The sequence below is a fragment of the Gymnoscopelus braueri genome, assembly GCF_963280865.1.
Source record: "Gymnoscopelus braueri genome assembly, chromosome: 10".
In the NCBI taxonomy this organism is placed as follows: Eukaryota; Metazoa; Chordata; class Actinopteri; order Myctophiformes; family Myctophidae; genus Gymnoscopelus; species Gymnoscopelus braueri.
In genome coordinates this window covers 41,877,213-41,893,925 of record NC_137611.1, presented here as the reverse complement: position 1 = coordinate 41,893,925, position 16,713 = coordinate 41,877,213, and the positions used below count along the sequence as shown (strand labels likewise).

The 16,713-nt window shown below is 41.3% G+C and overlaps 1 protein-coding gene and 1 long non-coding RNA gene across 2 annotated transcripts in view; both read right to left on the bottom strand.

The window, feature by feature from the left end:
- LOC308093851 overlaps window positions 1-16,713 on the bottom strand; it is a 352,863-nt gene that overhangs the window by 44,202 nt on the left and 291,948 nt on the right. The gene's annotated exons all lie outside the window — the stretch shown is intronic.
- LOC308093850 (cAMP-responsive element modulator-like) lies at window positions 402-6,431 on the bottom strand. Its single transcript, XM_080440227.1, has 3 exons — window positions 6,155-6,431; window positions 2,783-2,942; window positions 402-2,068 (listed from the first exon to the last, which is right to left on the bottom strand). Exons 1-3 carry the CDS (start codon window positions 6,183-6,185, stop codon window positions 1,924-1,926), a joined length of 336 nt encoding a protein of 111 aa, XP_080296353.1. The 5' UTR covers window positions 6,186-6,431; the 3' UTR covers window positions 402-1,923.

Here is a 16,713-nt window from a genome sequence, read left to right as displayed (position 1 = left end):
GGTTAAACAGTATTTAGCTGACATCAATCTCCAAGCTCTTTCATTCAGAATTGATAAATGCACCATTTGATTAACCTTCTATTGTGTTAAGATAAGTAATACATAGCATCTAGTTTAAGTTGACACCACGTAAAAACAACAAAGTCACCATTTAGTCAATTCTGAAGATCTCTAAAAGTTAAGATCTGTGCAGGTGTTATGGTGTAGCAGTGAATGGTCAGCAGTGAATAATACTGGCTATTGATAGCAAGCAAGATTCATATTTTCACCCCACCCCTCCCCTTCCTCCCTGGAAACAATTATTGGCTCTCCTCGCCAATGGGAACTCAAACCTTTTCACAGAATATGGACACACACATTGAACTTGAACATTAACGTGTTTAATGTGTTATTTTGAACGGAGAAACAATCTAGTTCACATTCATGTTCGATTTCCATCTGCTAATATTAACAAAATGTTTGGACACGGGACTTTTTAAGGGACTTAAAAAACGTAGATCTACTGTACAGTATACAAGTTCAGGTACATTTTGACCTGTAACACCACAGATGTCACTATGGTTACAAAAATAAATAAAATACAAGCAATTTATTCTAGAAAGGGGTTTCTATTATAGTCGTTCTCTTCATTATAGGAAATATGAGTGAATTTAAACCAAAAAAAGAAAAAAAGAAAGAAAACAGTGATTTAACAATTTAACCTGAACATGCATACTACATGAATGAGACACCATTTTAGACACTATTGTCAGGCAGTTATTCTTTATATTTAATTCCAATTAAGTTATGTATTTGAGCTTTCTTTCTTTCTTTCTTTTTAATCTGCAGTGTTTTCAGGTACAGTATAGCAAATGTTTTCACCAATGGCACATTTTGGAATGAAACCCTTCACATGAAACACAAAAAGGTAAAAAATAACCACATCAGGTACTTTCTGTGCTTTCAATCGTGTACAGAGGCATCGTAAATTCAACTATCAGCTTAACTCCAACTTGAAAAATAATGCCTGTTTTGTATAGGTATTTAGGTTAAACATTAAAATGGATAGAAATATATAAAGTATATATAAATATACATTGGAATAATACATATTGTGGTTAAACAATGATGCATCACTAAATTTGAGAAATACCAAAAAACAGAACCAATTCACTGATGAGAGTAAAATGGAATTATTTATCTAACAACTCTCAGAGACGTAGATGTTGGGTGGGCTGGGTTTGCTGGTGCTAGCTGGGTTCAGTGTAGCTTTAGCTTTTCATGCTCCATTTGTATACAGACCTGAGTGAAACTCGCTGGCTAGTGAACATCTGCCTCAATCCCTACAAACTTAACCACTTAAACCGTATATACTTTGTTGACCCCACACACTCCAAATCTCTTCGCTTAAAGGGACAGTTCACCCAAAAAAAATGTATTTACTATCGATTACTCACCCCATGGAGACTTGAATTCATGGATATGTTTTTTTTGTTTTTCTCGCATTCCTAAGCCAATAATTTGATGACGAGCAGTGGGTTCTGGTAGGAGACACAACGGAGACTCTTTGTGTCGATAGAAAAAAAAGTCATCTTGGGGGTGAACTATCCCTTTAAAATAGGGATGCTACGGTTCATGTGGTTAAGCGGGACTCTTTACGCGGGACGCCACTTTGCTCCTCTTCCTCCTTCATACTCCTCGCCCGTTGGCCTGTCGTGTGTGTGTGGCCCGGGGTCTTAGGCAAGTGCTGCGGGTGCTGTACTTGCCCATTCAGTCCTCGAAGCCCCACAACCACCCTCCCGAGACCATACAGCAAGCTAGAATACAAAGACGTAGCTTTTGTTCCGTCAATATATACAGTATAAGCAAAATATATATATGTCTGTAAACAGCTCTGTGTGTTTATCTTCAGTAGTAGACGTCGTGACAAAATACGAGATGTCTCTACTCAGCTTTGTGGCAATAAATGTCCTTGAGTGCCTTGAGTTCCTCGATCAGTGTTTTGTTTTGGTTTTCCAGCACGGCCACGCGGTTCTCCAGACATTTGACATACTCCTTCTTTTTCCTGCGGCACTCGCGCGCTGCCTCCCTGGAGAACGAGAGGAGGGAGAACAAGATGGATTTAACACATTGACCCGTGCTTGAAGGGGGGTCTATGACAACGGTACTATGATGTCATAACTGTGATGTTAATGCCATGCAGTGGTGGAAAAAGTACTCAAATTCTTTACTTAAGTAAAAGTACCAATACTGCAATATAGAAATACTCTGTTACAAGTAAAAGTCCGGAACTCAAAATTTACTTGAGTAAAAGTACAAAAGTATTGGTATCAAAATGTACTTAAAGTACCAAAAGTAAAAGTACTAAAATGTTTGAAAATAGCCGATCTATTTCCAATAGTTGTAGTGGAGTAAAAGTACAATATTTGCCTCTGAGATGTAATGGAGTAGAAGGAAAAGTATAGACAATTGGAAATACTCCAGTAAAGTAAAAGTACCTCAAAATTGTACTTAAGTACAGTACTTGAGTAAATGTACTTAAGTAAATGTACTTAAGTTACTTTACACCACTGACTATGACGTGGGGTGAGAAATCTTCTTGTCTGTTCTTGCCTTTGTTTTTAACTGTTGTCATTGACACACAATACAGTCAATTCAATCTGAAGACCCAACGTCCTCAGGACCCTTTTTTGTGTTATCCTTTTAGCCTAAATGTTTTACTCTACCTCTGTGCCGTTTAATTTTTTTTGACTAACTAAGTATCCAATCAATCGATCAAAACGATTCCAATCCGTTTTCTCACCTGTTCTTCATGAGACGGACTTGCCTCTTGCGAGTGACCTCCTCAGAGACATGTCCAGAAGGGCAGTGCATGGTGCCTGGGGACGCGGCGATCACGATGCTCTGAGTGAGGCCCGTGCTAGGTGAACACAACTGGTAGGTTGGCATGTCTCCTGTGGCGGCTGAAATAGGGGTAGAGCGCAGAATTATTAGAGGTATGACTTTTTCTGAATTTATCTTTATACCATATAGATTCAAATTGCCTTGTGGGTGGATGGTGGACAGGGTTGCCAGATCTGCTTATTATAATTTTCCCGCAAATATTTATTTGAAAATAGCCGATCTACAAGCTCACAACGCGTCGCATCGCGACGTGTTGTGAGCTTGTAGATCTGCTATTTTCAAATAGCTGATGTATATGTTAAAGTGCTCATGTGGCCCATAGTCGCTTCTTTTGGGCTGGTTTACCTAGACCTGGTTTCTTGTTTCTCTCACAGAATCTGGCAACACTGACGGTGATGGTGGGTGTCACAAACGTAAAATGCCCATATATGGAGACCTTTTTAGACTGGATTTGACCAGATCTGAAAATCTAGTCTGTCAATGCCCTCCTCCAGCATTTGGAAATAGACGTTCATAGACTGGCCATAGCTATTGTGCAATAACCTGGACGACGCTAGGCGACGACATCAACAGACAATCGCAGTGCTGACGTCACAGCACTCATGTTATAGTACTGATGTAACAGAGTGACCTCCCCCAAGTATTGTGTGCCTATTTCACAATGCAGGGCAGAGGGTGCTGACGTCATACTGATGTCATAGACATCATGGCCTCCAAGTCAGGACAAGTTGATTTGTGACACATTGGCAGCTTTCACACGCACACACGCGCGTGCACACGCACACGCACCCACACCCACACACACACACACACACACACACACACACACACACACACACACACACACACACACACACCATTGCATTGTCTTGCATCATTCTGTCCATGTGTGTCAGTAGGTACTGTGTGAAGTTCTCAACCCGCTCGCTGAATGAATGCGGAGCAGCCAGGAACAAATTCCTGTACTTTCATAGTGCTCTGTGAATAGAGGCTCTCTGATTCAGCTTTCTGGTGGGAGTGCTCAACAAAACAGCCCGTTCTATATTTATTGCACCTATTGAATTAAGGAGCTATTTCTGGAGCTAGGCAGTGTGACATGAATGACCGGATTGGAACCATTCTGTCTCTCTCTCTCTGTAACAAACTTGAAATAGCTCTCACTCGTTCACAACCATTCATTCAGAGCAGGCACAGACACACACATTTCTCCCCCAACCCCCCCCCCTCCCTTACTCTCTCTCTCTCTCTCTCTCTCTCACTGGGAGGAGTAGCTAGGCGCTGTGCTGACGTCAGTGAGTGCGTCTGAGTTGCGCGGATCTCTCTCTCCCCCTCGTGTTCCAGGAAACCGGCGTGACGTCAAACCAACGGCTGACTATCAGCCACACAGCACCACCAACCAACCCCCACCCTCTCATCTCCTGGCCCCTCCCTTCCTCTCCTCTCACCCCGCCTCCCTGCATGCTGCCTGCCTGGAAGTCTGGCTGTGTGTGTGTGTTATACATATGTAACTATTTCTAACAACAAATGAACACTTTTGTGGTTTTGTAGTAAGCTAGCTCTCCCATCTTGCAATGTGACATAGCTCTATCAACTACACTTTACCGTATTGCCTTTAATTGTACATACACTGCTTAGTTTTTGATTGTTTTCATTTGACACTTGCTCTGGCAATGCAAATTATTTTTTTCCCCATGGCAATAAAGCTCCTTTGAATTGAAGTGTGTGTGTGTGTGTGTGTGTGTGTGTGTGTGTGTGTGTGTGTGTGTGTGTGTGTGTGTGTGTGTGTGTGTGTGTGTGTGTGCGTGTGCGGCAGGGTGTGTAGACCGGCACAGAGTTGAGCAAGCTAACCAAACACTCATTGCCTTGTTCGGTTAACTTGCCCCCGTTTCAGTGAAAGTATGCTGAAACATTACGGTGCTCTGCATTTCTCCTCTGCTGTTCAGATGCCCTTTTCTGCTCAATTTGAGCCATTTTCACTTTGGCTGTTTTTTATCTTGTTATTTGAACTATGCTAACCAGAATCATGGGTCCCTGAAAACTTGGGGCACCATTTTTTAAAACATATATTTTATATTTTATTTTAAGCTACATTTATTGTATAAATGGGGGGCCAAATATATATAATCATTTGACACATGACACTGACATTTAAGGTCTAATATTTCTACAGTTGTTACACCTGTGGATAGCCAAACATTTTAGGTACAAACAAGAAGTTACATTTAGGTAATCTGATAATGATGTACCACGCATGTTCAAATAATGTTCAAATCATGTAATAATAACAACACATTTTATTGTATAGGCCTACTTTACATTATTTCTGCTCATTTCCCAAAGCATACACTGATTTTAATTTACTATTTATTTAACATTTAGGTGCCAAGTGCCCATAATGTTTAGGTGCCCACTAATATCCCAAGTGGCAATTTATGCTTTCAATTCAAACACGTGAAAACTAAGTTTTTTTGCCAGGTGTACCTAGAAGTAGACATTAGACAAGACAAGACAAGATAATAAAAAAGGAACTATCTGAATAAAAACAGCAACAGAATAGGTTGAGGTTCTATAGCTTCCCATACAGACAGTGACAAAATGAACCTGACTTTTACACCATAAGTTTGTCATAGGTTATGTAGGCTATGCTATACAAAAAGTATCAATATTGTAATGTACAAATACTCTGTTACAAGTAAAAGTTCAGAATTCTAAATTTACTTGAGTAAAAGTATTGGCATCAAAATATACTTGAAGTACCAAAAGTAAAAGTACCCATTATGCAGAATAGGTTTCAAATGCATTATGCATTACATGTATAACAAATCTTTGGAAAATAGCAGATCTACAAGCTCACAACGTGGGGCAATGCTTGTAGATCGGCTATATTCAAATAGCCAAAGTTTAAATAGGGCTGAAGTGGCTGATGTATGTTTTGTAATAATAATCCACATCTACAAAGTAACTATAGATAGTCACTAAAGTTTTCTATCAATTGCAGTGGAGTGAAAGTACAATATTTGACTCTGAAATGTAGTGGAGTAGCCTAAAAGTAAAAGTATAAAAAAATATGGAAATACTCCAGTAAAGTAAAAGTATACACAATTGTACTTAAGTACAGTAAATGTACTTAGTTACTTTTCACCACTGCAAAAACTTTCAAAACCGGCAGATCTACAAGCTCATAGCTTGTAGATCTGCTATTTTTGAAAAAATAAAAATCATAATAACATTGACAGTGTAATACACGCATGCACCCCTCCCCTCCCCCTACCTGACTCTGTCTCATCTCCGGTCACAGCCATGTCCTCTGTCCAATAACCCAGAACAGCGCTGGTAAAAAACTCCTCGGCACCAGCACCACTATAAGCAGTCTATAACTTCTTTCCTTCTCTCCCCGGTTCCCTGTAAATCATAAACCTATATTCCTCTCTTTCACTTTCCCTCTCTTTCACTGCGATGTGCGATCTCTCCTCGTATGGCTACAACTTCACCACGGAGTGCTGCTGGTCACCCATCAACTTGGCACAAGATTACAATTAGAGACGTTGACATCACCGTGACGTCACTACGGCTCGCTGAAGTCAATAAGGCACTATGGGCAGCGTTGCCAGATCTTGCGAGAGAAATAAGCAACCGGGTCTCTATGAAAACAAGTAAGTACAGTGGGCACTGCAGCAATTTAAACCGATAAACATTGGCTATTTGAAAAAATAAGCTCGTGACGCCTTGTGAGCTTGTAGATCTGCTATTTTCAAAAAAATCTTGGGAAAAAAATGTCATATTTTTTGAAACATTTAACAACACAAATCTGGTACACGGGTGGGTCACACATGCATGGCACAAAATATTGTAAAGTTTCGCGCACCGAGCTGGAGTCGGACTGGCAGGTAACATGAAGCAACGCCAAGAGAGCTAGCTCACCTGGAGGAGCAATTTATGGCCGGGTCTTATGCGGGGTCATTACTAGGCTACAATATTGTCAGTCCGCAGACAAATAGCTACATATTAATTTGGGGGTCCTTGACATGAAAATGTTTGAGAACCACTGGTTTAAACACCCAAATAAGCAACTACACTTTAGAAACAAGCCCGAAAAACTCAACCCGCAACTACCAATGTTTACAAGCAACTTTACAGAAAAACAAGCCCAAAGTAGCTTATAATAAGCAGACATGGCAACACTGCAATAAAGCACTGACTGGGTTTTCTCTCTCTCTCTCTCTCTCTCTCTCTCTCTCTCTCTCTCTCTCTCTCTCTCTCTCTCTCTCTCTCTCTCTCTCTCGTCCCAAACCCCCCCCTCCTCCCTCCTCCTCGTTCTCTAAACTCCCCGCTGCGCTTTTGGATCAAACGGGTCGTGCACAGTGTTGCCAGGATTTGCGAGAGTAATAAGTAACCAGGCATATGAAAACAAGCCCAAAAGAAGCGACTATTATTATAGGCCACATGAGCGTCGGATAGTGTGAAAATAGCCGATCTACAAGCTCACAACGCGTCGCGATGCGACACGTTGTGAGGTTGTACATCTGCTATTTTCAACAAAAACAATCTTGAAAAAAAAGTTTTACATTTTGAATATTTTTTTAACAACATTTTAACAACACACTGTAGTGTTTGGTGCTATTTTATATGTCGATGAATTGAATACCTAGGACCCCAATGGAAACAAGACCACAAGGACTTTTTTTGGTGTTATCCTTTTAGACAAAGTGTTTGACTGTACTCGTGCTGTTTTTACATTTCTGTCTAATAAAATATTCAATCAAACCAATCATCTGGTAGGCCTACACTACCCGGGTCAGGGTCACACAATACTTTTAGATTGGGGTCCGTGGACAAATACATATTAATTTGGGGGGTCCTTGACTTGAAAATGTTTGAGAACCACTGGTTTAAACAACATTAGGAAATCAGCCCAAAGCAACTACACTTTAGAAACAAGCCCAACTTTACAGAAAAACAATCTCAAAGTCGCTTATGATAAGCGGACATGGCAACGTAGCTCGTGCACAATGCAAGCTGGTCCGGTCGGGGAGGGGAGGGGCGGGTTGAGTGAGCAAGGTGTATTTTTAGCTCTTCTGACGCAACTGAAGGCGACGCACACGACAAAACAAGGGGATTGTGTGTCCCCAGCGGCTGACACACACACACACACACACACACACACACACACACACACACACACACACACACACACACACACACACACACACACACACACACACACACGTAAGTTTTAAGAGAGAGGAAGGAAGGAAAGAAGGAAGGAGGCAAGGAAGGAAGCCTATTGTTTTTAACTACTTGGGATGTGTTTGTCTCAAGTCAAGACTGTGGTTTAGGTTTAAAATAAAGGAAATTGTTTTAAAAGGTTAATTGCGGTCATTATTTAATAAAATAAGATTCCATTTTTAACTGCTATCATATTTGACTTCAAACAAAGAAAGCAAACTTTCCCCCCTCTCCACCCTGATCAAGAACCTGTTTTGTGTGATCTATCACAGTTACATTTAAAATGTACAGATTTAAAATGGACAAACTTTGTTTTAACAGTCCATATATATAACGTTTGTGTGTGTGTGTGTGTGTGTGTGTGTGTGTGTGTGTGTGTGTGTGTGTGTGTGTGTGTGTGTGTGTGTGTGTGTGTGTGTGTGTGTGTGTGTGTGTGTGTGTGTGTGTGCAGTTAATCTTGCTGTTTAGAACTGTAGTCAGGTTGAAGCTGGATGGAGGCTATGCTGGCAATTTTCCAGCAATTTTCTGAACGCATGGGCCAAAAATAATGGCGCAGCAAAACTAACAGGAGCTGTCAGTCAAGCAAGGGATAATTGAAGGGTCACCGGTCATCATTGAGAAATAAATCCCAACAGGGTGATAGGCACCGACGTGTAGCGGAGGTGCCTATCACGCTTATATTACATGGCTACTTGTAAATTAATTAATAAATTGACCCAAAAGTAACAACAAAACAAAGTATTTCCTTGCTTACAGCAATGAAAGTATTCCATAAGTGTTGCACTGGGCGGATATGGTCGCCTCAGAAAACACGGAAGTGTTGATAAAATATAGAATGTTACTGCATTGTCTATTTCTCCTTTCAAATGTTTTCATGACAATGACATTGTCTATTTGTTTACATGGCTGTCATGTTGGATACAGCATAACATCTAGCAGCACAGATTGATATGAGAAGGTGCTCTGAGCCTTTGATTAGGTATAGAGCTAATAGGTCATTATCAAGAAATAACACAGTTGAATTGAGTGATTGACCAATCAGAATCAAGCATTCAACCAAGCCATGTTATAAACCTTGTTAGTGCACCCCCACACAGCCCTGAGATGAGTAATCAGCCAGAGTAACTGAAAACACCTGTATTATGGTTGGGCCTTTAACCATAGAGTTACAGCCTTTAAAGTTGTACAATGCAAAATCACAACTAACGATTTTTAGCAACCTCTGCTGGTCACTACCGTCACTGCATAGAATTTCCGTAATCCTCGATTACCCAGAATTCCATTCGTTTTCACCGGAAGCCGGAAGCGTTTCAAAAAGCGATCTTTTAATTGTTTTATACTATCTACGGATCGTTTCTCTTAGCCAGTGGAGCATTAGTTACCATGAGCTGTGCTTTCTTTTTCTGTTCTTTTTCGATCTTCTAATCCTACATTCTCTTAAAATCAGCGTGAGGTTCCTTTTTGTTATTAGCGCGATAGTTCCTGGCCAAACAGGAAACCGTTGCGGTAGTTCCTGGCCAAACAGGAAACCAGTGCATTTCCACCTCCGTTTTCCGGCCAGATGACGTCATTTCCCCGGGAAAGTCCCCCCAGTCCACGTTCAATATAAAATATATAAATAAAAAGCTTCCGGGGGTGAAATTCATGGAGTGGGTGTTGTGAAACTTTTGCCACTCACAAAAGATATACAATTTAACTTTAGTTTTGTTGAAAACGTTACCTAGTATGCCTTTAACTCAAGTGTTTTTCAGACTGTGAGCTGTAAAATGACGCAGTGAGGAGTTCAACTGGGCCAGATAAGAGGCAAAACATGGACCACAGGTTATGTTCCCGCTAACCCTAACCTAGCCCTGGTTCAGAGCGTTAGTGACTTCGCTCTAACGCCCTGGAAGACCCCTCGCACACTTTTTGGGCAGAAAATAAAATATGTCAGCGAGACGGAAATAAATTGTATTTACTCCACAGTGCCCTCTACAGATCTGGAGGATTTTAACTTACCATTAACCAAAATCTGTAGAGGGCACTGTGGAGTAAATAAAAATAATTTCCGTCTCGCTGACATATTTTATTTTCTGCCCAAAAAGTGTATTTTACAGAGTATGTGGGGTGCTGAGAGGCTCCCCAGTCCCCAGTGCGGAGAATAGACTTTCAACAACACAAAACAGCCTTTGCTTCGGTGAGTAGCGAAATGGTTTTGTTTATTTTCACTACTCTTGAGCGCTGGCAGGGCAGTGGAATTCCTTGTACATGCGCAGAGCGAGGGGTCTTCTAGGGCGTTAGAGCGAAGTCACTAACGCTCTGAACCAGGGCTAACCCTAACCCTAAGGTAAGCTGGGAACATAGAACCCGGGGAACATGATACTAATAAATAATAACTTTATTTATATAGGCCTAGCACTTTTCAAAAACAGGTTTACAAAGTTCACCTAGCCTACATGAAAAACAAACATGAAATATAAAGGCAATTCAAAGAAGGAATTAAAAACAAATACAATACCAAAATGTTAAGAAAAATTAAGAGTGAAAGCAAAAACTAGATGTCCATTCCTTCTAGCTACGATTTTAATTTCATTTAATTTTTTACCAATAGCAGCTGAAGTTCTTGTCATGTCTGTATGTCTATCAGTCCCTCCTGGTACACACAACGCCACTGACCACTTTCTTAACATGCTGAGGAAGTCTTGACGCCGAAACGTTATTAATTAAAAAGTAGTCTACCAGAAGGTGTTTTTTTTTTTACTGACAGTCTTGACTTAGGGGCGAGATGATCCAGTTGATCTTACATACATTTCATGTATACCAAATACACAGCCATAGATCGGTCCTATCCACGTCCGGTTAGCAGACTGATCTTCGCGGCATAGAAGTACTCCACGCAGTGTGTGTACTCACCCAATAATTAATTTCTAAGACTTGGAGTCAGATATTGTCCTCTAGTTTCATATCCATTTCAAAGTTAACCGAGGACAATATCTGACTCCAAGTCTTAGGAATTAACCGGACGTGGATTGGACCGATCTATGGCTGTGTATTTGGAATACATTAAATGTATGTCAGATCACAGACATTCTAGGGCTGCCACAATCTGGGAACCCAGAACCAAATAAGAATGAAAAACAGCGCCCTCTGCTGCTCTTACTTGGCTCTGGGACAATGGCGACGTAGCACCCGTGCGCAAAGGAAACCGGGGTTTTGGTCTGCCTTCAGCTTTCACTTCCGGTGGTGCCACTATGTTTTCATTCCCACTAACAATATTTCTACACGGAACACTAACACCACTTCTCCCAGAGAACATGGATCGTTTTGGTTATAAGCTCACTTGTTTCTATGATGAAAGAGTAAGTTAAAATGTGAATATCTTTCCGTGGTTTTGTCTGCTCCGCGGACGCTATTGTTAAATTAGTTTGGGTTTGTTTCGAGGGGGAAAGATCGACGGACACGTGAATCCCGCCCACTACATTTGATTGGGTAAAGCGCGGCCTGCTTCCTGATCTGAAGGCACGCCCACTTGTAGCCCAGTGCGTACATGTTATGACGAGCCTTCACGACAGATTCCAACGCAGAGCAGAATCTGTTCTTGAGAGATTAGGGCTGCCATGACGCCAAGCTTGCAATGTAGGCAGTGAAGCCTCTGTTTCTCTTATGACAGTCAGAGTAAACATATTAGATTTGATTTACCAAAGCATTCCTCCCTTTTTCAAAGGATGTCATAGTTGTGTTGCTTTATTCATTTGCTTTGTTTACGTCATAGGTTTTTCAGTGCATTTCGTCGCTACCATCTAGTGGTGAAAAAGAAACCTACAACACTGTGTAGAAATGAGACGCCAACGAATGGGTTTGGCCAACACAGTGAACACACCCTTGCAGTTTGGCCTGCCTGTTGACCAGTGGTTGCCAAATGTGGGACCAGCTGTGCCTGGGATACAAATACATTTATTATCTTTTAATTTACATTATCAGTACTTTGTGCACACTCATTTCCCAATACAGAAGAAATTCTATAGGATATACAAAAGAAAATAGTAGCTGTTTTTGTAAATATGTGAAAGTATCAAATATGCTGTAAGTGTTAAAATGTTTATTTGGCATTAGTAAATAAGAATAAACATTTACAGAGTGTGTAACAAAGTCCAAGAGAAGTTTGTTTTACCGGGACAGACTGTACACTATTTTATCATTATTTTTCTACCATTCCTTTTTATTCCTGTGTGCACCATTGACCAGCAGTAAGTTATGTTTCATGTTTCATGTTAAAAGAAAAAAATTAAGTATTTGTTTTAAAAGGAGACTTGTGTGGACACAGCCTTGAGGCACCAGCAAAACACACCCAACTCACTTGTTTGTCAGTTGGTCACTGAGTTGCAGTGTGTAGTCTACAAGTGGATCCTTGAGCAAATTAATGTCAGTCACAGTCAGTTAGTGTACATTTTAATCGATCTTAACATTACTTTTAATAGTCTACTACTGGACACATCCGTTTTTTTCAGATGGCCGTCAACGTCCCGGGAGTAGTTGCCATGGTGGTATTCTACCTGCTCGTTCTAGGGACAGGTGTCTGGGCCTCGCTCAAGTCCAGGAAGGCGGGGAAGAGAAGCGGGGACACTAACCGCACAGAGACCATCCTCCTGGCCAACAGGAACATCAGTCTCGTAGTGGGGATATTCACCATGACTGGTAGGGCTGGGCGATGTGACTTTAAATCAATATCAACATTGTTTCAAACTTTTGCCGTGATTACGATTAATAAATGATTATTATTTTTTAAATGGTGAAATAAATGAAATATCTATAAGCTCACAACACGACACATCGTTGTGAGCTTGTAGATCGGCTATTTTCACTATTTTCATACACCACCATTGTTGAACGAAGTATAACACAGATTGATCCAATCAGTCGATTGTAAAAAATTGATTAAAAACCTCTTATCTCCATGATTTAAATTTGTATGTATTTTCGTAAATGAATGCCCTATAGTTCGTCATACTACAGTGTCATACAAAAGTAGCAAAAATAACAGATCTACAAGCTGTAAATGCGACACGATGCGTTTTGAGCTTGTACAGTAGATCCGCTATTTTTGCTTTTTTCGGCCTCCTGGTGGCGCTATAACATAACATAATATTTGAAAATGTGGGGCAGAGCTTCGGCTTTGGCATCCAGGGAGTGTGTGTGCACAGTTTCGCAGCGACCGGGCCAACGGGGCCTGAGATTAGCTGCTCACAGACAGACGGACACACGGACGGACAGGGTGCAAAACATATAGCCTGGCATTGCCAGACTGATGACGTGGATTCACTCACATGTTCCTCCACGGTATCAGTCTGGACTTCGGCCCATAGGCAGAGACTGCGTTTCAACTGCTGTCCGTACAACAGTGAAAAGCAGCCCCTGATTGGCCCGTTCATTTTCTGATTTCTCATACTCTCAACTGTATGGGGCACACAATTGGCAGGTGGTGTGATTAACAATTACCACACCAATCACAACTCACCTGTCAATTGTGTGCCCCATACATTTGTGCTTACCAAACATCGACTGTGCCCAAACTTTAAGGAAGTTTTCATATGTTCAGTCCAGCAGTCATTTCAGGTCCAGCCTCGTCACTGACAGAGAATGTTGTCCGTGTGAATCTCGTGGAAAAGTGGAGATATTTTACTAAACACACGTTTTCTGCCAGAACTTTCAAATGGATATGAAACTAGAGGACAATATCTGTCTCCAAGTCTTAGTAATTCCTTATTGGGTGAGTAGGCCTACATACGCTGCGCGGAGCACTTTCATGCCGTGGATATCAGTATGCTAACCTGGCGCGGATAGGACCGATCTATGGCTGTGTATTTGGAATACATGCAATGTGTGTCAGATCACAGACATTCTAGGGCTGCCGTGACGCCGTGCTTGCAATGTAGGCAGTGAAGCCTAGCCTATAGGCCTACATCTCTCTGTTTCTCTTATGACAGTCAGTCAGTTTTGATTTACCAAAGCATTCCTCCCTTTTTCAAAGTATGTCATAGTTGTGTTGCTTTATTTATATGCTTTGTTTACGTCATAGGTTTTTCCAGTGCATTTTGTCGCTACCATCTAGTGGTGAAAAAGAAACCTACAACACTGTGTAGAAATGAGACGCCATAATTGACATTTTGTTTGAGATTATTTTATTAAATTTGATATTGCTATATGTTTGTTTGTTTTTCCATGTTATAATGTAGTTTGCATTTTAAAGTTTGCTTTAAGAAAACCACTACATAGAAAATGTTGTAACTCAATACGCAGGTCTGTTTTCAGTATTTTAAATGCAAATAATTACCTTTTTATCACATACCCATAGCCTTATTTACATTCTTTATCAAATAGATTAACATTGGCCCGGATGGCTGGCGTAGCGGTCCGGAAATCTAGGCTCAATGTAGCCTGACAACGGGTCGCGGGTTCGAGTACCGATCCAGAAGGCCTTTGCGGCATGTCACTCTACTCATTTCCTGTCAACCTACTGTCCTATCAATAAAGGCATAAAAAGCCCCCAAAAAATCCCACCCCAAGAAATTGATTAACATTAACATTGTGAATGTATTCCGTGATATGTATTCGGTGTGGGAAAAGACAGCATTGCCGGCTTGCCGCAGTTTGGCCAACACACCCTACCGTTTGGCCTGCGGGTGTGTTGACCAGTGGTTCCCAAACGGTGTACCGTGAGACCAGCTGTGCCTGGGATACAAATACATTTATTATCTTTTAATTTACATTATCAGTACTTTGTGCACACTCATTTCCCAAGACAGAAGAAATTCTATATCCTAAAAAAAATGTTCTCCACACAAAAGATGTTTAATACTAAATGTGTGAAAGTATCAAATATGCTGTAAGTGTTAAAATGTTTATTCGGCATTAGTAAATTAGAATAAACATTTACAGAGTGTGTAACAAAGTCCAAGAGACATACACATTATACTGTCACTTTAATCAGTAATCACAGTGACTGTGTGAGAGTTGGTTTGTTTTACCGGGACAGACTGTACACTATTTTATCATTCTTTTTCTACCATTCCTTTGTATTCCTGTGTGCACCATTGACCAGCAGTAAGTTATGTTTCATGTTTATTATGTGTTTTACCGTTGTTTTTGCTGATAGTATCCTATAATCCTACTTTGTGTAACGTTGTGTCATTGCTTGATGTACATGGATACCTCCGTCGACCGACACTATTTTATGTTTAACAAACGATGTCCTGAACATGAAGAAGCCCTGTAATATCAGATTACCTTCAGATTCTGAATGCTGTGAATGTGAAGGACAACCCTGCCAGCACTGCCCAGACGACCTTGTATCTGGGCAGGACAGCCGACTGCAGCTGTGTCTTCCTGAAGGTCATCAGGGTCATGCAGCTACATTCTGAAGACCGCACCTTAGCCACGTATGCAGTCCTTGGCGATGGCTCCGAACGCAATGTGCTATTATCTACTGCCGCTGTCAAACTAGGCCTGCAGGGCGCTCCTGAAGATCTGCCTTTGAGAACAGTCCGGCAGGACATCGAGGTTATCCATGGAGCCAAGTCTGCCTCTGGCAGGCAGATGCGCTACCTTTACGTAATGAGAAGCTGGTGACGGGGTCGAAGGAGGACCAAGAGCCCATCACTCTCCTAGAAAGCCCCTGCTCAGAAGGAAGACTCACTTGCGTCTCACTTCCAAGCCTCTCCAGAAGATGTGATGCCAGAAAATTGTGCAGAAATTGTGTCTTGTGTCGTATGGTTGACATGGTGAGTTTCTTCTGCAGTGAGGACATCCACAGTGAAAGTTCAGCACGTGGTGGCACTTAAGCTTACGCTGATTGGTATCAGCTGGGGTATCAGCTTTGAGGCTGATATGGCGGCTGGTTTGACTTGATGACAACTTTACACACTCTTGGTATTCTATCAACCAGAGGTAGTCACCTGGAATGCTTTTCAGCTTGCCCAGCTGAAAAGTATCCCTCTCTCGCCCTCTCTTCCCCTCCCTCACTCCCCATTGCACTCTCTGCCTCTCCCTCGATCCTCCCTCCCATAGCATCATCTTGATAATGAGGCCGGATGTATGATCTTGCCTTAGGATATGTTCAGTGCCTTTTATGAAGGATAGGCGCTACCAGTGTCTTTTCTGGTGAAAAAGAAAAAAAATTGTATTTGTTTTACAAGGAGACTTGTGTGGACACAGCCTTGAGGCACCAGCAAAACATACCCAACTCACTTGTTTGTCAGTTGGTCACTGAGTTGCAGTGTGTAGTCTAGTCTACAAGTGGATCCTTGAGCAAATGAATGTCAGTCACAGTCAGTGTACATTTTAATCAATCTTAATTTTACTTAAAGTTGTACAATGCAGAATCACAAATAACGATTTTTAGCAACCTCTGCTGGTCACTACCGTCACTGCATACAATTTCCCTAGTCCTCGATTACCCAGAATTCCATTCGTTTTCACCGGAAGCCGGAAGCGTTTCAAAAAGCGATCTTTTAATTGTTTTATACTATCTACGGATCGTTTCTCTTAGCCAGTGGAGCATTAGTTACCATGAGCTGTGCTTTCTTTTTCTGTTCTTTTTCGATCTTCCAATCCTACATTATCTTAAAA

Excerpts from the sequence above, each read along its gene's own strand:
- LOC308093850 (XM_080440227.1), bottom strand. The coding sequence starts at position 6,185 with ATGGCTGTGACCGGAGATGAGACAGAGTCAG. Across the intron at positions 2,943-6,154 it reads CGGAGATGAGACAGAGTCAG|CCGCCACAGGAGACATGCCA; the intron begins GTAGGGGGAGGG and ends CCCCTATTTCAG. Across the intron at positions 2,069-2,782 it reads GTCCGTCTCATGAAGAACAG|GGAGGCAGCGCGCGAGTGCC; the intron begins GTGAGAAAACGG and ends CTCGTTCTCCAG.